At 41.7% G+C, this 20103-nt stretch overlaps 4 protein-coding genes across 6 annotated transcripts in view; 3 read left to right on the forward strand and 1 right to left on the reverse strand.

The window, feature by feature from the left end:
• The first annotated feature begins 582 nt into the window (after positions 1 to 582).
• otol1b (otolin 1b) lies at positions 583 to 6618 on the forward strand. The gene is given in 7 exon segments (XM_077612195.1): positions 583 to 1315; positions 2809 to 2922; positions 2984 to 3177; positions 3179 to 3446; positions 3527 to 3616; positions 4309 to 4380; positions 5326 to 6618. Coding segments are annotated over 5 exon segments (1395 nt in total). The 5' UTR covers positions 583 to 1315; positions 2809 to 2922; positions 2984 to 3099; the 3' UTR covers positions 6213 to 6618.
• Positions 6619 to 7932: 1314 nt separating this feature from the next.
• Positions 7933 to 13031, reverse strand: rabgef1l (RAB guanine nucleotide exchange factor (GEF) 1, like). The gene is made up of 9 exons (XM_077612172.1): positions 12889 to 13031; positions 12295 to 12495; positions 12014 to 12174; positions 11769 to 11950; positions 11613 to 11694; positions 11409 to 11541; positions 10782 to 10873; positions 10275 to 10531; positions 7933 to 9547 (listed from the first exon to the last, which is right to left on the reverse strand). The coding sequence occupies exons 2-9, from the start codon at positions 12474 to 12476 to the stop codon at positions 9143 to 9145; spliced, it is 1494 nt and encodes a 497-aa protein (XP_077468298.1). The 5' UTR covers positions 12477 to 12495; positions 12889 to 13031; the 3' UTR covers positions 7933 to 9142.
• Positions 13030 to 16757, forward strand: LOC144083960 (caspase-1-A-like). Of its 3 annotated transcripts, none has more exons than XM_077612174.1 (8): positions 13030 to 13170; positions 13825 to 14100; positions 14207 to 14292; positions 14444 to 14617; positions 14694 to 14931; positions 15018 to 15167; positions 15890 to 15999; positions 16119 to 16757. In XM_077612174.1, exons 1-8 carry the CDS (start codon positions 13164 to 13166, stop codon positions 16230 to 16232), a joined length of 1155 nt encoding a protein of 384 aa, XP_077468300.1. In that variant the 5' UTR covers positions 13030 to 13163; the 3' UTR covers positions 16233 to 16757. The 3 variants fall into 3 exon arrangements, with proteins under 3 accessions (XP_077468300.1, XP_077468302.1, XP_077468301.1); XM_077612176.1 differs by having other exon boundaries at positions 15018 to 15121; XM_077612175.1 differs by having other exon boundaries at positions 13038 to 13170; positions 13828 to 14100.
• A 2147-nt stretch (positions 16758 to 18904) lies between these two features.
• Positions 18905 to 20103, forward strand: part of LOC144083963 (caspase recruitment domain-containing protein 18-like) — a 39374-nt gene continuing 38175 nt past the window's right edge. Inside the window, exons 1-3 of the mRNA XM_077612190.1 lie at positions 18905 to 19076; positions 19648 to 19920; positions 20002 to 20053. Coding sequence (XP_077468316.1) covers positions 19070 to 19076; positions 19648 to 19920; positions 20002 to 20006 — 285 coding nt within the window. The 5' untranslated portion in view covers positions 18905 to 19069 and the 3' untranslated portion in view covers positions 20007 to 20053. The remainder of the gene's footprint in view (positions 19077 to 19647; positions 19921 to 20001; positions 20054 to 20103) is intronic.

Consider the following 20103-nt stretch of genomic DNA (forward strand, 5'->3'; position numbering starts at 1 on the left):
ATATACTATACTGGTAAATGCTTGACTGGTTTCAATGTCAATTACCGCACTGTAGTTCTTTTTACTTTTTTTTTTACTATTTATGTTCTCTCGCGGCCACCAATCAAATCACACCCTATGCTTTGCTCCAATTTCACGTGCTTTCACAATGCTTTGTTACGCATCATTAATCTTTTTTTGTTCAGTTTGTGTTATCAAGTCATAAATAAAGCCATGAAAAAGCAGAGACTGTGTGGCCCATGTGCAGTAACTAGGCAACACTCAGCAGGGCTTTGAGAAAGGAGAAGGTTGCTGAAACAAAAGCGTAGATTCACACAAATCAAAGAGCAAGTCACCCAACCTGCTCTGCCTTATCGATGGCGAAAAGCCCCCAAGACCCCACTTTCTATACCCCACTGCGTTGTCTGCACGTGGACCACGGCAAAAACATCAAATGACTTCCAATTATGGTTTACTAAAAGAATTATGGTATATTTATTAGCTTGTCAAATTCTAAGTCCCCCCCTTTTCATGTCATCATAGCCAAATAGACACGTGGAGAACATTTAGGATAGAATACTTTATCAATGTCTAAGGTTTATTTTTTATTTTTACTTATTCTGGTATTTTAATTCAATGATTATTTTTGATTTTCCTTTTGAATTTGCAATGACATTTTAATATCATTTTTGAAAGTGTTTTTATATGTTTATTATTTTTGGTCCTTTTTTAATAACTTTGAAACTAAATTATTTTCCCATTATTTTTTTTTTAATGATCATTTGTGATGTAATTTGTGTCGCGTTTTCAGTATTTAACTTTACCCTTTCCATTCTTAATTATTAATGTTAATTTTATTTGATATTGATTTTTACATGGCAAAGGTTTCATATATTAAAATATAAAATCATAGTCGATCATTTAAAATATATGACATTATATTTCAAGACGTGAAGTGTTCATCTTGTAGCATTGTGGTCTGGTTAGGTTTGGTGCCTCTCTTTAACCAAACATTTGCTAGTATTCGCCAGACTAATCAAATGTGAGTGTATACCTGCGGTTTATACGTGAATACCTTTTTCTTATCAAATTTGTAGGAAGCAGCTTATAGTTGAATACAATCCTAAAATGTAAGGGATGGTTTGTATTGTTTTTCCCCCGTTGACTTCACCTGTGGTTTCCCCATCCCCGGTGAACCTCCTGCTTGCCTCCTCTTGCGTGACCCAGGTGTTTGTAATTGTCACATCAAGCCATGTCTGTCTATCTAAACCCTGTGTGTTTGTGAATCCTGGTCGGATCGTTCGTCATGCTCGTTTCCCCACGTCCTCCCTGTCAGGTTTGATTCTGTTATTTAATTTCAAAGTCTTTATTATAATTTCTGAAGAACCTTGCTACGTTTATTAAAGTTTTTGTTAGCGCCCCCTCCTCCCCGTCTTTGCCTGCTTCCCTGCGTTTGGTTCCGACCACGCTTCACGATCCACCAAACTTGTCAAAAGATTACAATCCTTTTTGAAGGAGTCCCATGTTTTATGTTTACACGTGATATAGGTCAAAGGTCATCTCCATGATGAATGGAGCGTTGTGTTTTGCATTCGCTTGACGCCTTCCATGGTTGATAACAACAACTGTGAGGTGGGCAGAAGGCAGTGGAACTCCTGGCAACTTCCAAAGTACTAACTAATACACTGTGGATATGTGACACTTGTACAATTAGTGGCTTCATTTTACAAGGGAAGCTAGAAAAGGCTTTAATTATGAATATGACCACACACATACACGGCAAACAAATACATAAGCCACAAGCCAACCATTTTAAAAGGCTTTTATTAGGCAGGCTGTTAAATACAAAGAAGTGTGCTTTTGTTGTCAAGCAGTGTTGTGTTTCACCAAGAAGATTAAGAATTCTGTCCCTTAATGTAAACAGGCATTTTTAAATGACAGTTCATGTTGCACATTTAATCCTTAACTGTGAGGTCTGTGGTTAGCATATGCGTGTTACAGTTTTGTGTTCCATGTCGAGATTTTTATGCATATTGAAGAAATGAATATTCAGTATTAGAAAATGGCTAGGGAAAAGAAGGAAATTATATCAGTTAGTTTGGCCTTGGAATGAGGGCAGTGCTGCTTGGAAAAAAGAAAAAAATCAGACACAATCATCTCCTTTTTACACGCTTTGCTGCCATAGTCTTCTGTTTCCCCAAACTCCATTCACTTCCTTCCTTCTGTCATGGATCCCTCTCAGGGTGTGGGGTCTCTGCCAAGCCAAGCGTGCCCACGGATCATGACGAAAAGCCACGTTATCCTCGCAATCTTATGTCACAATGCGTATATCACCCTACTTCAATCCCGTATAATGGCCATAAAATACATTAAAATACAATACTACAGACTAGAACCTACATTCCACACGAATAGGCAGAAATGAATCTCTGCTGTTTTGAATATAACACATGTTTTCATCCCACCAAAAACTTTTATGAGGACAAACAGTAAGAAATGAACGCACTGGACTTGACAGCCTCCCAAATGAGCTTTAATGGCTTGGCTCGTGTCCCCAAACCTTCTTTACTTTGCTTTGTCCCACCTTGGGAGTTTGCAAGTTGCTTGTCCATTGGAAGAAAGCCCACCCCTCATATCAGGTGACCCATCCACCGAGGGTCTTTGCTCTGCGCCCAGCTTGCGGTGAAGGTAGTGCTCCTGGTGGCCGCTTGTATCCAGTGTCACAAAAGCACCTTTCTGCTCAGAAAAGGAGACCACAACATAGTGGTTCCGATCCAGGCGCTAGCTACCCTTGTTGGATTTCAGGACCACCCCTTGTTCTTCCGCCAGACACCCTCATTGGTGGGCTTGCACTCTTCTTGCTGGGATCAGATGGACCTGGCTCCCGGGGGGGAATCTTTCAACAACCATTCCAGAAGCTTAATGAACAAAACGCATAACCGGGTGAGTTTCTTCTCATCTTGAAAACTTTGTGATTTTATTTCCCTGTCGTTTTCCATCTTAGATGCCGTTCAGAGAGCAATTCTGGATGCCTCGCAGCGAAGAGAATCAAAGACGGGTTGATTGCCGTTGACTCTTCAGTTATCCAGATGGTCCTCCATTCTCAGATCCCAAGCAAACATGAGCTTCACCTGTCAGTTGATTCTTCTGTCCGTCTTCACGGTAACGTTGACCGCAAATGCCAAGACCACCCCCCAGCCCCAAGTATTACTACAGCAAGAAGCCTCTTCCTCAGGTCACGGCACACAACCTGGGGATCCCCGGCACCCCGAAGCCCAAGACGGGGAATAACCCGGCCGAACTTCACCCCCTGCCGAGTCTCGCTTTTTCTCAGGACCACACAGAGACCCCCAATCCAGGTCCCGACAACTACACCCTGGATTACAACGAGTGTTATTTTAACTTTTGCGAATGCTGCCCACCTGAGCGAGGCCCCCAAGGGCCAAAGGGAGACGCTGGCCCGGAAGGTACAAAGAAACCGGTTCTCCTCATTAGAAACACTTGACTGTTAATTGGGTTTTTGAATTTTTTTACATTATGTTTCAAGGGCCAACGGGGGAAAGAGGCTTTACCGGGTCATTTGGCTCACCTGGACCAAAAGGTGCAAGTGGTTTGAGGGGGGTCAAAGGAGACAAAGGTATGAAAGAGTCCGTTATGACTTCTCAAAGCTAGCATGAGCACATACCTGTCAACTGATATGCTTTTCACGTATTTTATAGGTTTTTTCATCATTTCGGTTGTGTATGCCATATAACAACAAGTATACGTTTTTTGGAAAACCGATCTCATTTTAACCATTTCGGCTCTGGTCTGGATCGTCTCGGTCAGTGGTAGTGGACGAAAACGTCATCGTCGACTGCTAATATTCTCATGCTTTAAGCATGATATGCGCACACGCATTCTCGTTTCACACATGCCTTTTCACTATATAAATATATGTACATGTAGCGTGTCAGCATTGTTGCATTCGTACGTTTTTTTTCGCTTGATAAGGGGAATGGCAATCATTAATAAAGGGAGCGGTTACCCAAGGTTGACAGGTATGTGAGCAGCTGGTGCATGCTGCATATTGACAGAATTTCTTGTTCCTGGTCTGGATAGTCGGATAGTGGATCATAGTCGGATTTTAAAAAAAAAATGTATGAAAAAGCAGGGTAAGTTTAGCAGACAAATCACTGCATATAATTACAAATGAAATTGGCGACTAAAATTACAAAGGAAATAGCAAGGACCGTGAGTTTGGTTGCTCCGATGTCAAATTTCTACCGACTTCTGCTTTGTATATTGATGGTGTCGAATTTAAAATTCCTTTATTTTTGTGTTTACTAGGGGAAAAGGGTGAAAGGGGCTACACGGGTCCTGGTGGATATCCTGGTGTTATGGGCAAACCAGGGCAGAAAGGTACAGAATTTAAAAAAATATTCTTCATTATTACGACTGGATGCAAATACCAATCGGAAAGTTCTGAATGTGTGAAAGCTTATGTTTAAGTGTGGCCTCCATATGTCATCTCTAACGAGTTTAATGAACACGTGACACAGCTGTGAGGTTCAAATGTCAATTGTCTGCTTGTGTTGAGTGTCCATTGGTCATTAGCAGTGGAATGTAACAAAAGAAAAATTGAGGAAGTTGAAAGAGACCCAGCACCGTATTGATGCAACATTTAAAAATGGATCTATTTGTGTTACCAAAATCTAAAAACAAACTGCAGACAGTCGAAGAACCAAATATGAAAACGAATGTGAAGATATAATATACACAATAATCTAATATAGTACAGTCGTACCTCTACTTACGAAATTAATTGGTTCCAGAACTTTTTTTGTAACTTGAATATTTCGTAAGTAGAGCAGCACTTTATATGTAAATTCCGTGATTCGTTCCACGGTTCTCAAAAAACTACCAATCAACCCATTAAAAATGATCAGTGTCCCAATTTTGTATGAAAGATGCGAGAAACAGACAAAAATAAAAGAACATTATAAGAAACATATTTATTGATGTAATTACATACCTGTCAACCTCTGCCGATAACTGCCCTTATAAATGATTATGATTCCCCTTACAAACCCCCAAAAAACCTTACAAACACCGTACGACTCGTACGGTGTTTGTAAGGTTTTTTGGGGGTTTGTAAGGGGAATCATAATCATTTATAAGGGCATTTATCGGCAGAGGTTGACAGGTATGTAATTAAATGAATAAAAAGCATGCAAAAACATGTTTTATTGGTGCAGTAGTACAGTAAGGAAGAAGCTAACATTAGCACACAAACACATGCACATAAAAACACAGCTATACATCCAATGATTTAAAATAAAGAACAATTACCCTTTTTCTTTACAGGTGATGTTGGACCGAAAGGTGAGAAAGGTGAGGTAGGCATGCCAGGCATTCAAGGTGATGGAGGGCAGAAAGGCGAACCCGGACCCAGTGGGATCTCAGGTGACAAAGGAGAACCGGGAAAAGCGGGGCCACTCGGACCCCCCGGAGTCAATCTTGGCCCTAAAGGAGATAAAGGCGATAAGGGGGAGTGCGGGACCTACGGGGAGAGGGGCCCAAAGGGCGATCGCGGAGACACCGGAGCACCGGGAATCCCCGGAGCCATGGGAATCCCCGGAATCAACGGCAAACACGGGGCTTCGGGGCCCGTCGGTATCCGTGGGGATCCTGGACCACCCGGGGCGCAGGGGGAAAATGGCGTGAGCGGTGCGCAGGGGCCGCAAGGCGTCCGAGGGGTGCAGGGCCCAAAGGGGGATAGAGGATACCACGGGATGCGAGGCGAAAGGGGGATGCGTGGGTTTAAAGGAGCCAAGGGATCCGGCTTCCCCGCCAAACGCTCGGCCTTCAGCGTGGGCATCTCGCCGAAAAAATCCTTCCCGCCGTCGGGATTCCCCGTTCGCTTCGACAAGGTGTTCTACAACGACGAGAACCACTTCAACGTGAGCGGCGGCAGCTTCGTGTGCGTCTACGCTGGCGTCTACGTCTTCTCCTATCACATCACCGTGCGAAATCAACCCCTGCGCGCCACGCTGGTGGTGAACGGCTCGCGGCGGGTGAGGACGCGCGACGCGCTCCACGGCCAGGACATCGACCAGGCGTCCGCCATGGTGCTGTTGCGTTTGGCGGCCGGCGATCGGGTGTGGATGGAGACCCTGCGAGACTGGAATGGCGTGTACGCCAGCAGTGAGGACGACAGCATCTTCTCTGGATTTCTACTTTACTCACCCTGATGGTAAACCTGTATTTTCATCAAGTGGGCGTGGCCGTGGACTGTATACACATAACCAAATTTGAATATTCCAGTACTTTGTGGTGCAAGTAGTTTTACATTTATCAACTGTACCCATTTTTTTAATGTTACAGTATTCATTATGTTAGTTTATGAATCTGTACGATTTCAACAAATGTAGTTCACATAGTTGATTTCATGTTGCTCCTATCATTCATTACCAGTAAATAATTTATGAATACTTGCATCATGGTCCATAAAGATCCCCAAATAACTAGTAATAAGATCGTTTTGTGGACTTAATGTTTGCAGTTTTTTTCAGGTGACTTTTTTTTCTTTACCATTCTTTGTATGAAATTCAGACTACGGCAACAAACCCTCTAATTATACGTACATTTTTGCAATCATGTTTTATTTCCTTCTTTTTTTACTAAAGACTTTTCAAAAAAATCTAATTGTGTTGAACAGTGTTACAGTCAAAGGTAAGTAAATACTTTTTTTCCTTAAAAATAATGGAAAGGGAGTTTGTTGATTGTGAGACGATAAATTGGAGCACAAAGACCTCTTCTTTTAACCTGTGCCTTATCTTTTCTAAGCATGTCCTTATCACTCTTAAATAGTCCTCCTTTCCATAGGCCAAGTTGGGGCACCGGGTCTCTGTTTTGACCAGGTCCTAGTTCTCAGATGCCCAGTCACTTCTTAGTGCCGGAAATCGTGCGTTGTACTGAAGACTGCAACTGAGCTTCATTGGGTCCAAAAGCAGGTCAGTGTCTAGAATCATCTCTAACATGGGATCTGTCAGAACCTCTGAAGGAAAATATAGGAACTGTGGAACCATGCCGACTCAACACTCTGTCCATTTCCAGACCATGTACAGTAAGACTTGTTTTTCTTTAAAAATGACCATGTACACTAAGACTTTTTTTCTTTAAAAAAACACTGTATATTTGGGCTTTTTTTCTGGATAAAAAGGACAATGAATAGTTAGGGTTTCTTTTCTTTAAAGGCCATGTATAGTAGAGCTTTTATTTGTTAAAAAATGACCATAGATAGTAAGGCTTTTTCTTTAAAAAATGTTTAGTAAGGCTTTTTTTTCAGAAAAAATGACCGTGTATAGTAAGGCTTTTATTTGTTCAAAAAATGACCGGGCATATATATGAAGGCTTTTTTTCATAAAAAAATGGTCAAGTGAAGTAAGGCTTTATTTTTCATTTAAAAATGACCATGTATAGTAAGGCTTTTTTTTTGCTCAAAAAAGATCATGTATAGCAGGGGTGCCAATTCCGGTCCTCGAGAGCCCCTATCCGGTTTGTTTACCATATCTCCCTCCACCAACACACCTGAATCCAATTATCTGGATCAGTATCAAGCTTCTGGACAGCTTGCTGATGAGTTGATCATTTGATTCAGGTGTGCTAGAGGGAGATTTTTTAAAGGAAAAAAAAGCCTTACCATGCATTGTCTTTCTTTAAGAAAAGTAAAAGCCTCACAATATATGGTCTTCTATTTTTAAGAAAAAAGGCTTACTATACATGCTCTTTTTTAAAAGAAAAAAAGCCTTACTATACATGGTAATCTTATGAAAAAAGCCTTACTATACATGGTCATTTTTTAACAAAAAAGCCTTACTATACATGGTCATTTTTTTAGGAAAAAAAGCCTACTCTACAATGTATAGTATTTCTAAGAGTGTGACGTGAGCAAAAAGTGTCAAAAGATAATCCTTTTCTTCACTTTTATTCATTAGCATCATTGCGGTCATCCACCCAACGGAAATAAGACAACTTTGCCCCAATAAGTTACATTTAAATAAAGGATACATCTCCTATATGATACAATAACAAACCTATAAGGATGTTTTAAACCTTCCCGTATATTCACAGGGCCACAACCTTAAAAAGAGAAAACTCCTTTACAAAAATATAATACTTCACCGAAAAATACCAATTTACAAGCATAACTATTGAGTTTCCATCAAACGAGCATTATTATATTTGTAATGGCAGTTTTTATGTTGAATCTCTCTCGGTCATTGATGCAAATGTACATAATGTTGTGGCCAGTGTTTAACCCCCCAAAAAATGAAAAGAAAAGTCATAAGAAATGATTTCAACCTAAATATTAAACATAAAATGTCCATTTTCATCAATCCAATGTCTCATCTTTTAAAACATTTTTAAAAATGTAACTAAAATTCTATCAAAGTAATCCTACCACCACACCAATTGTGCTCTATGTTGGAAACAGCATCCCGCTGAGCAACTTTAGCGTTCAAGTCCTTGCACTCAACGATCAAGAAAGCTTTTATTAAAACTCGAAAGTCACAAAATAAAAGCATTCATGCAGCACACGTACTCTAATATTGCAAAGGTGAAAAATTTTGCTTTTTCCTAGTCCAGAAAAACTGGAGGTGGACTGAACGGAACAGACGTCGGACGTGTAACAGGGTGCACTTCAGATCCAAGTTTTGAAAATTGTTAGAGATTTTGGTGAAAAAATCTCATTTGCACGTTAACCCGTAAAAGTAACTAACTTCATTTTCTTCTCGCGATTAATGTTTCACCACACCTGCGAAGGACTAACAATCTGGGATGTCTACTTGGAACAGGGGTCTCAAACCGAGGGCTGCAGTGGATGCTGGTCTTTGTTCCAAATCGATCCAGTGCTGACAGTTTGGTTTGGCCAGGTGACTTTTCAAAGTTCCTTATTTTGAAGAAAAAAAAGTGCCATTTTGACGGCAGGGGAGAAAGAACAAATGTGGCCACTGATAATAAATTGAGCTAAGTGCAGTAATGGACGCACGTTTGACACGCCTGCTTTAACCAATAAGTAGGCACCTGACTGCAATCAACTGATTTGAATGAAAACCTGTACCTTTCAAGGACCGGTTTGTGACCCCTGAGCAAGAAGATCCGCAAAGTTCCTCCGCCATCAACCGGCAAACACTTGCGGTGTCAACGGCGGCGGGAGGTGCTCGTTTTCGACGTTATCGGAGTCGATGGCCGACGACACGCCGGCGCCGGTGACAGCGACGGCGGCTGGAGGGTTCTGCGTCTCCAAAGTGTCCAGGACGCTCTGCACTTTCTGCTCCACTTCGTCGGTCCAGTCGATGAGGTCGCTCTCCAGCTGGCGCGCTCGCTCCATGACCAGCTCCTGGCGCTCGCCCAGGCCCGCCAGCAGGTCCAGACGCTTGCGGACCTGGTTGAGCGCGGCGGCGCCGCCCGTCGGAACGTGCTTGGGCGAAGCCCCGCCCCCGGACATGAAGCGGTCGAAGTCCTCCGAGGTCATGTTGAGCGACTTGCCGTCCAACTTCTCGATGAAGGCCACGGCGCAGCACTGAGGAGACAACGAGGAGGTGGGTGGTCATGAATGCGACGTTGCAAAAGCGCTTTCGAGTGGGGTTTAAATTTTTTTCAACTTTTTCAGTCATTCACTTTCTGAACTACTTTATCTTCACTAGGGTCGCAGGAGCACATGCAAACTCCACACAGTTGGACCGACCTGGATTTGAACCACAACCCCAGGGATGTAAGGCCAACGCACAAACCCCTTAATCCACCAGGCCACAGATATAAACCTCTGAGCCAAAAAGTAAAGCGGCCGAAGACAAGAAGTTTATACAGTGGTGACAATATTTTTACTCATACGAGCTTGAAATTAGAGCCAAATCCTAATTATTTTTTCTTTGTGATAGCAAATCCAGCAGTGAAGAATGAGCATAACGAAGCCTTCATTTGATCCAATCTCATTTAGCTTGAACAGCTTGGTGGCTCGAGTGGTTATTACGTGGCCCCCACAGCTCCGGGGTCCTGGGTTCAAATCCAGGTCACGTCTACCTGTGTGGAGTTTGCATGTTCTCCCCGGGCTTGCATGGGTTTGTTTGCTCTAGGTACTCCGGTTTCCTCCCACATTCCAAAAACATGCATGGTAGGATAAAGCGGTTCAGAAAATGAATAATTTAGCTTCACTTTTTAAAAAAAAAATTTACCCAAGACAATTTGGTGCTCAAAATATCGACACTATGAAGACTCATGATCTCGCGTCATTGGAATTTGTTCCTCACCAGATTGGTGAAGTAGTAGCCATCTTCTCCGGTCATGAGCCTGCTGGGATTGCAGAAGCGGGTGACGTACTGGATATTAGACTGAAGCCGCGGGGGGTTGGCCTTCAGCACGATGTAGATGAGCGTGGGCAGGAAGTCGTCGGCCGAGGCCGCCTCCTTCTTGCTGATGCGAATGGCGCTGAAGATGTGCTTGCTGCAGCGTGTGATGCACGCCAGCTTTTCCTTGGGCACCCGCTTGGAATCGATTTCGATCACGTCTGGGGAGATGTGGATTTTATTTTAGGGGGCCCTCAAAGCCCCACCAGAATTCTCTTGCAAATTGATACATTAAAAAAAACAGGGATTGTAAATATGGAGTTAGGGAAGCTTTCGTTTTCTGTTTTCTAATTTGTGCGCATATAAGTCGTACCCTTGATTCAGTCATCATTTTTATAGTTACAAATACGGCTTATATGTGAGAAAATACGGTATATATTTGACCATCTCTATAATGGGAATGCGACTTACCCGTGATTGCTTTAACCACGTTGTCAGAAGCCTCAGGAATCTCCTCATCGACGGGAACACCCAGCATCTCAATAGTGACCCAATGCAAAGCTCTGTAAATGTATTCACAAAGGATTTAGTGGAAAACATGAGTGTCATTTTTTAAAAGCATACATTGAATACTAAATAGAACAAAGTTATTTGATTGTATTTTGTGAGCATCTGTATTCTGCAGAAAGGGACTTCAATTTACAATCTGGGGTTTAAATTCAATGCTTGTTTTGAAGAAAAAAAACATCATTCATCTATATCTCCCCTGCTTTGTGCTGTTAGCCCTCTAATGCAAATTTATAACACAAAGAATAAACAATAGCGAATATTCTGTTGAATCACTTACTATATTTATTGATATAAACGAGAAACACTTTGTGACATCTTCAAATGCGTGCATATCTATTCTTTTCATTCAAAAAAATTGAAGGATTTTTTTAACTCAGGTTTTTTCCTCCTTGTTCTCACTGATTTTGCTAACGATAATATTAAAGACATTAAATTTTCCTGCTTTGGGGTTCATCAAATTGTCAGTGTGATTTTGTAAACATGGACCATAAATAAATTCTAATTTCAATGACAGTTCTGTGTACAGACCTGATCCTGTTTTGAGTAGCCAGGTCTTTCTTCTCATCATCGGACGTTTCAGGGCAGAAAACCTCTTTGTAAAGACGCGTCATCATGTATCTTTCCACTTCGTCCATAATGCCCTCTACATATTCAGAGTTGCCTAAAAGAAAAACAATAACATAAGACAGTGGCACGCACGCACGCGTGGGGGTATTAAAATCATTTTTGGACCTTTGAATTGAGAGTGAAGGCGATCCGAGAGAGACTGGTAGAAGTCCTGGACGCATTCGGACATGTCTTCAGCACATGAGACCTACGATGAAATGTTCGGGCAAAAATGAGTGAATATTGAAGAAAATCCATCACCATATGGGTAGTGGAACTAACCCGTTTGTAGGCCATGCTTTCAGTGAAAGAGCAACACTGTTTTAAGATTTGCCGACCACATTTCAGGGGCTTGAGGAACTCCATGAACTCCTTTGTCGCATGGTCTGTGTCCGCAGAGGGTGGGCGGTAGATCGAGGGGCAGGCGCTGGGGCCCGACTGGGCATCCGAAGGTGCCGTGCCATCTGGAGGGTAATGTCATTCCATTTCTTCTTCACGGTGAGAGGATAATCTGTTGAAAGGCCTACCTTTTTTGGGTGGTGTTTTGAAAAGCTTGGTGACGGCATTGACCTTGCTGGCCTTTTCCTTGCTCTTGCGCTCCTCAGTTTTGCCAAAAGGTGCAAAAGTGGCTCGCGGCTGGGTCTTCTGATGTCTGCTTGCATAGGCTTGGTCTTCCTCTCGCTGAAGCCTGTGGTGAGAGAGGGACAAAAATGAAGCAATGGGATGTTGATGATGAGCTAAAAGACAAGGACAGCTCAACCGTAACCACTTAAGTTGACATAAGCTCTTGTAGAGCCTGCAAACAAACCTTTCGGCGAAGGCCCGGTCTTCCTGGATCTGTTTTTGCTTTTCTCGCTGGTTTTCTTCTCGCCAGCACTTGGAACACAGACCCCCCCACGCTGCATTGCCATAAAACTCGCATCCTTTAGTGCAGAGCAGCTCGGACTGGTCCAAATGAATCCGACGCCGTTCAGATCGGTGGGCCATCATCCTTCACCTTCACTGCAGACTTTGAACAGGAGGCTTACGTAATTATAATAATAATAACATCGCGTTACTGTCACTGTAGCGTCAATTCGTTTTTTGAATACCACTTGCTAATTGCTGACGTTCACGTTTCATCACAAAAAACGGCACATTTCCAAACAATCAGATTATACCACCCGCAATGGATTGAAATTAATTCGTTGTTTATATGGAACATTTTGCACCAGAAGAGTAAAATGTTTTTTTTTTAATATTCAACCCAGCAGTACTTAAAAAGAAGAGTCCATGGCTAACTCAAAAAGCTACGATTTGACAGCGAACGATGCATAAAAATGTGAGGACATCTGTTTTTTTCTGTCAAACAATGGCGTCATTCGCAGGATGGAAAAAAATAACGTTTTGCACAAGATCGTACCTGCTGCTGATGGCTCAGATGTGGAATGTTTACATTAGTTTGACGGTTACTTCTGTTCGAAAGCTAGGGGGCGGCCATTTTGTCGTTTTGCTCAAGCACTTCTTCTTTTTTCAAATATTACGTTGATGGGTAAAATGTTGTATATCGCCCCCTGTTGGACTGATAGTACAGTCGCCATCTAAATACTACTTGCCGCGGGGCAGTGGCTACATGGGACATTTTCCTCCATAAAAAGTTCCATAAATTGAACTTGAAGCACGAAAGAAACTTGAACAATGGCTGGTGAGATTATTTTCTATTTACAGAACTTCTTTTCTCCATTCACGTTTTACTTTCATTTTAGCGTTCTTCCGCTCTACGAGGGGCTTCTTGCGAAAGGAAGATAACGTCTCTTTCGACAAAGTAAACAGTAATACGCTCGCCATTTTAATCTAAATACATATCCAGTCGTATACAACTTCTTATAGATATACATATCAAACTCATTAGTTGCTGAAAAATGATCATTCGCTGCCAGTCTTCCCAGCATCAATGTATTGGACGTCTATTGGACGTCTATTGCTGTCAATAGCAGCCAATGAGTAAAAAAAGGGAAGGAAGAGTATGATAACTTTATAAATACATGTTTTCGTGATTGAAATTGCTTGAACGATCTCATAGATATGCCACATATTGTTTTTTGTTTACCTTTGAACTACAGGCATACTAAGTATTGAAGTATTACTTCAATAAGTGATCATAAGAGCAAATAAGTGAGCCACCCATTCAGCTAGGTTAGGCTCCAGCACCCCCCGGAACCCTTGAGGATAAGCGATATAGAAAATGAATGGGAAAAAAATACAAATATCCTAAAACATTCAAAAACATTACACTGGATAGATTCCGAATCCATAAGTCCAAAAACTGACTTTGCTATGGTGTGGTGTTTCTTCTCAGAAGAACTCAAGGCTGTGCGAACAAATTTTGTGGAAAAGGTGTCCATGCCAGTGATCGAACAACTACTTGACAATCTTTTGGACGATGGCGTTTTAAATATCGGAGAGCAAGAGGCTATAGTTGAAGCACGAAGCAATCGAACGAGATGTGCTCGTCTTCTCATTGACACGGTGTGGAGAAAAGGCGATGAGTCAAGTTGGAAGATGATCACTCACCTGAATGAAAGAGACTCCATGCTCGCCAAGGAATTAGGCCTTCCCGCTTTCTCGCCCCAAGGTGAGCTGACGAGGATGAGAAGTGGCGCCGCTCGGCATTAAAAAAAAAAGACAAAACAAAATCCTTTTGATTCCATTTGATGTCCAACACGTGTCGCCCTTTCCAGCTGCTTCTGAGTTGGAATGCCAATGGTCAAGTTCGCTTATCCCCTGCAAAAAGACCTTTTGGAACTCCAAGAAGAATGACCCAAAGGTTTTGGCTGACACACGACCTATAACGCCTTAGAAAACAAAATGGAAGATGGAAAAACACAGCACATTTCTTAACAAAGTCTTCCCCAACTGTATTTAGTATTCTTGATGTGCATTTTAACATTCACGCTAACTTCTTGGCCTTTTCCCAGATCTACCCGGTGACTAAAGAGTCAATTCAGAGTCGTGTGGCACTTCTCATAAACAACACGAAGTTTGAATACGTGTCAACTCGACATGGATCTGAGGTAGATGAGGAGAAGATGGAGAGGCTGTTGCGTGCTTTAGGATACGAAGTGATCAAATACACAAACCGTACTGGAGAGGTAAGAAGCAAACGTGCTTTGACGGTTTTGAATTGTGTTTTCCGAGAAACTGACCCGCCCCGTTTGCTTCTGGCAGGAAATGGAAAAGGCCATCTGCGAGTTCTCCAAGCATCCCAAACTCAAAGACACAGACAGCGTCTTTGTGGTGATCATGTCTTACGGGCAAATGGGATCGGTTTTTGGCGTCCGCCATGAAGGTGATCTGTTCCCCATTGATCGAATTTTCAGTCAACTAGGCGCAGGGAACTGTCAAGCCCTGATGGACAAACCAAAAATCATCATTATCCAATCCTGCAGAGGAGATCACGGTCACGGTGAGTGATACTCAGAAGGCTCATTTTCCATTCCGCATTAATTTAGTGGCCTCACGTGGATTTTTTTCCCCCCATGTCTGTTCCAGGGGAAGGGTATTCAACGCACATCAGTGATGATGCAAAGGCGCTGTGGTCAAGCGTTCCTGTGGCTGAGCACGATGGCGGCGCCATGAATGTTGGCTATCAACATGTGAACAAAGAAAAACACTTTATTGCTTTTCACGCTTGCAGTCCTGGTCAGTTAAGTCAATCGTGTTGAATGGCAGGCAATGAGTTCATTTTGCCACACTTTCTGTTGGAGCTAATGACCAACACTTAAATAAAATCGAACACGGAGAGCATTTTTAACCGCGGCTGCAGAAGGGGGGGTTGCAGAAGTTGGAGAATGTGTCTACTATTAGAGGTAGATCACGTCACATAGAAGGTGGTGATACAAAAAATAGGTGTAGTGCACGTTTTAACCAATAGGCGTCAATAAAATTCTATTCTAGTGACTAAAATACATAAAAGTGCAAAAGAGTGCAAGAGTAAATATAAGAATACAATTCATATTTCACACTTTCCGTGTCGTTTTAGAGTACTCGCACACATTTTGGATCATTACCACATTGTTTTGGGGGGGGATTTCTGGTCGGCTTCTTGTTCTTTGGTCGCTTTCTGCTGCTATTTGGGTATGTTCGGGTTACTTTATTTTAGTTTTGGGCCATTTTAAGTGTTTCTTGTTAACTCATTGACTGCCATTGACGGTGTTGCTTTGACTGCTGGGGGCGAAAGAAAAAAAATGAAATGACAATTGATTCTGTATGTACAGTACATATTAAATCCCTGTCAGGCAGAGCAACTCCCCCGGCCGGAAGCGGCTCGCAGACCATATGTTTGACACAGCTAGCATAATGGAAGTTTCCTTTCAATTTTTGTGTCATTTAAAAAACGTGCCTTTTTTTGTTACCCACTGCAGGTACGATGTCATTCCGAAACATCAAGACCGGTGCTCTCTTTATTGAGTATTTGGTTGATGCCGTGAACACGAGCGCCTGCGTGGAAGACATTGAAGAGCTTTTCAGAATGGTAAGTTTGCACTATGCTCACCTGCTTGTTTCTAATATTTTTTATTGCTGAGTTTCCTTTAAAGTTGGCACGTTTACAAGGGATTATGAAGGGATTCATGTATTATCTCAAACACGCAGGTCAAGCGGCGGTTTGAAACGTTAACGTCTAGGGCCAGAAATCAAATGCCGACCGTAGAGAGATGCACGCTGACACGACGCTTCTACCTTTTTCCAGGAATTTCACTGAACTAATGTTGCTATTTTTTATGATCAGCAATGTACAAATCCAAAGAATGTAACATTTCAAATGTATAAAATCTCCTCTTGTGTGTGTTTTTATATGTACATTTGAATTTGCTTTTGTTTTATTGCTATTGAAATATGTTCAACTGTTTTATTATCGTTTATTTACAAGACTACATTATCTTCAAAGTTATGTTTTGTGTTCTATGAATGGAATTAAAGTAAAATGTAGTGGTGGACCGTCAGGGCCTGCAAGGCCTTCTCTGCTGGCGTAAAAAAAAAATCTGAATCACAGACTGATGTTAATTACATTTTGTCCATGCATACTTATCAAATAATTCCAAATTGTCTATCAGCTTCCTTTCATTGCTTTTAACCTAGTTGTGCTGCTTCCAGTTGTATGTTTTCATATTTAAGCATTTAACCAATAACATTTCAGCCATTATGCCACAATGAAATTTCCCGAATACGGGATGAATAAAGTTATCCAATCCAATTATTTGTGTAAGAAACAAACAGTACATTTGTAGAATATATACCAGTGGTTCTTAACCTTATTGGATCTACCGAACCCTACTTTAATGTGAAATAAACTTTTTTTTTTTCAAATACAAGATAAATTCCTTGCAGCACTGATTGGCCAAGCAATGTCACGTGATCACCTGCAGCCACCGAACCCTTCGACCCGGCAGGGGTGTCAAACCAGTCCTCAAAGGGCCGCAGTGGGTGCAGGTTTTCATTCCAACTCAACAATAGGATACCTTTTGCAAGTGTAATCAGTTAATTAAAGTCAGGTGCTACTTATTTTAGAAGACACCTGATTGGTTAAAATGTCGGCACTGGATCGGTTGGAACAAAGTCCAGGACCCACTGCGGCCCTCGGCGGAATCGGTTTGACACATGTGTGGCTTAGGGTTTGATCGAACCCATGTTAAGAACCACTGATATATACCTTTAACCCTGGGCTTGGCCCGGTTCATTTTTTGTTTTAAAATATGCTTTAGACAAAACCCAAGTGAGACATTCATTCAACAATAGCGCTGGGGTCATTTTTGACTCAAGTTTAAATATATGGTAAAATAACCATTTTTCCTCGGTGTAAGAAGAGAAAAATGGAAGCAATGATGACTTTTTGGGATATTTATTTAAAACTAAAAAAAAGAATGGATTTGAAATGATTGACTGAAAAACCCATCCAGAATGAAATAACATGGGAAATGAATGTGGATCATTTGTGCATCAAAATGGTTAAATAAGCAATTTCAAAATCACGCTGTGGTGTTTTGTAGAGGTTTAAAGCCACGGAGACGGTACGTGGAGGAGGTGAAAGCTGTCAGAACCGACGAAGACCAAAGCAGTCAAGGCAGAAGTTGTGGATGAGGTAGGACCTGTGTTTCAGGTTGTTATAGTTCTTGTTTTCATGTCATGTGCACTAAACCTGCTCATTTTTGTATCTTGCTCCTCTTAAGGGTCCACCCATGTTTATCAAATCAACGCCAAAGAAAGGGTGACATGATGAACGGCGGCAGTCTTTGACCCCGACATCTCCTCACTGGTCATACAGCAGGGGTCTCCCAAGTCCAGTCCTCGGACGCATGTCCAGTATGTTTTCCACATCTGAATCAAATGATCAACTCATCAGCAAACTGTCCAGGAGCTTGATCACAATCATTTGATTTTGGTGTGTTGAGAGACATGGAAAAAAACTGGATAGGGGCCCTTGAGGACTGGTGTTGAAGATCCCTGCTATAGAGACTTGGATTAGTTCTGAGTCTTTACCTCTACAGTGGACAAAAAGCAAACCAAGCCACTAAGCTTTTTGTTGGCGTTTTGGCTCAATTGATTCCTAAAAGTATCTCCCAGGAGCGTGATAAAAACGACTTACCTGGTTGGCGTGCTAGTCGTCCGCCATCATAGAAAACGCTGTTCGAAAGGGGGAGATACTGCGCATGTGCATAATTCACGCAGCTGCGTCGGCAATCGGCGTAACCGCGTCCATATTGTTCCACCGTATTGAATGTGGAAAAGATGGTGGCTCACTTACCGCGCTCCACGAAGGTGGTTTGTCCTCCCAACTCAATGTCTATGTTTTGAAGATGAAGTAGAAATGTCGTGATTTTTTTGGTCTTTATGCTGGTAAACAGTAAGCGTTTACTACAATGAAGCTCGAATGCATCTTTAAACACAAAGAGGGATGCTTTAGTAACTGTAGCATCTTTAAACACAAAGAGGGATGCTTTAGTAACTGTAGCATCTTTAAACACAAAGAGGGGTGCTTTAGTAACTATAGCATCCCTCTTTGAATGAATGAACTATAGTAGAGTTCATTCATTCATTTTCTAAACCGCTTTATGCTTACTAGGGGCGCAGAGGGTGCTGGAGCCTATCCCAGCTGACTTGATGGCCAGTCAATCACAAGGCACAAGGAGACAAACAACCATTCACGCACACACTCATACCCAGGGGCAATTTAGTATCCAATCAGCCTACCATGCATGTCTTTGGAATGTGGGAGGAAACCGGAGCACCCGGAGAAAACTCACGAAGGCCACGGGAGAACCCGTGAATATAACTCGAATCTATCATGTATGAATGAAAAAATGAAAATTATGTACCTGCGTTTTTTTGAATGCCTTTCTGTGTGCGTGTGGGTTAGACTCCGCCCCCTTTCCATATCGCAACCAACCACGCCCCTATCTTCACCTCCTGTTTGTATCGCACCAAACCTCGCCCTTGTCTTCACCTCCTTTCATTAGCTTGAGAAGAAAAATATTTCGGTAGTCAAAAAAGACAACAAAATCTCTCCAACTTCATCTCCAGGACAACTTTGGCGATATAAACTAACAATGGCAGGTGAGTTTTGGATTTCTTCAACGTGTTTCCTGCACTTTTATTTTACTTTCGCTTTCTGCAATGTGAACGTCTCGTTCTACAGGAAAAAAACAGCACTAATAAGCAAAGTGCCAGAACCATATATGTATTTATGTATGTGTAATGTGTGTATATATATATATATATATATATATATATATATATATATATATATGTATATATATATGTATATATATATATGTATATATATGTATATATATATATGTATATATATATGTATATATATATGTATATATATATGTATATATATATATATATATATATATATATATATATATATATATATATATATATATATATATGTATACACACATAGTGAATAAATAAATGGTAAATTATTAATAAAAACGAACGTTTATTAATCAGAAATGAAACGAGCGAGCGCACACCTTAAAAAGATGTGGCGTTTTGGGGACGACGAAAACCCATGGAAAATGTCGATCCGTCTTTCCAAGTATCCAAGCCGGAACGGCGTTGTTAAGTCGCCAAATCCGAACTCAGAAAATTTGCCAGCGTTTTTTTTTCTTCCCAGAGGAACTCAAGGACGTGAGAACAGGGTTTGTGGAGGGCGTGTCCATTGCCGTCATCCGACAACTTCTGGACGATCTTCTGGATGAGAAGGTCTTCAACTATGGGGAAATGGAGGCTATAGACGAGGGGCAAAGCAGAGTAAATAAGGCTCGTCTCTTCATCGACATGGTGACGAAAAAAGGCGACGAGGCGAGCTGGAAAACCATTGCTTATTTGTACGAGAGGGATCAAAATTTCGCCACGAAACTCGGCCTCCCTCGTTACCGGCCTCAAGGTGAGCTGACGTCGTTAGAAAGAGGTGCAAGAAAGAAGTTTTCCCTACTGTGGCTTTAATGTTGCTTTTCTTTTTCTGTAGTGTGATGAAGGCCTGCTGACTGAGTAAAGGAAAGATGCTACTTACGTGGCGTAAGAGCCTTTCTGGTAAGTATCATTTTTATAGAAAATACCTGACTTACTA

Source organism: Stigmatopora argus, chromosome 10, assembly GCF_051989625.1.
Source record: "Stigmatopora argus isolate UIUO_Sarg chromosome 10, RoL_Sarg_1.0, whole genome shotgun sequence".
NCBI lineage: Eukaryota > Metazoa > Chordata > Actinopteri > Syngnathiformes > Syngnathidae > Stigmatopora > Stigmatopora argus.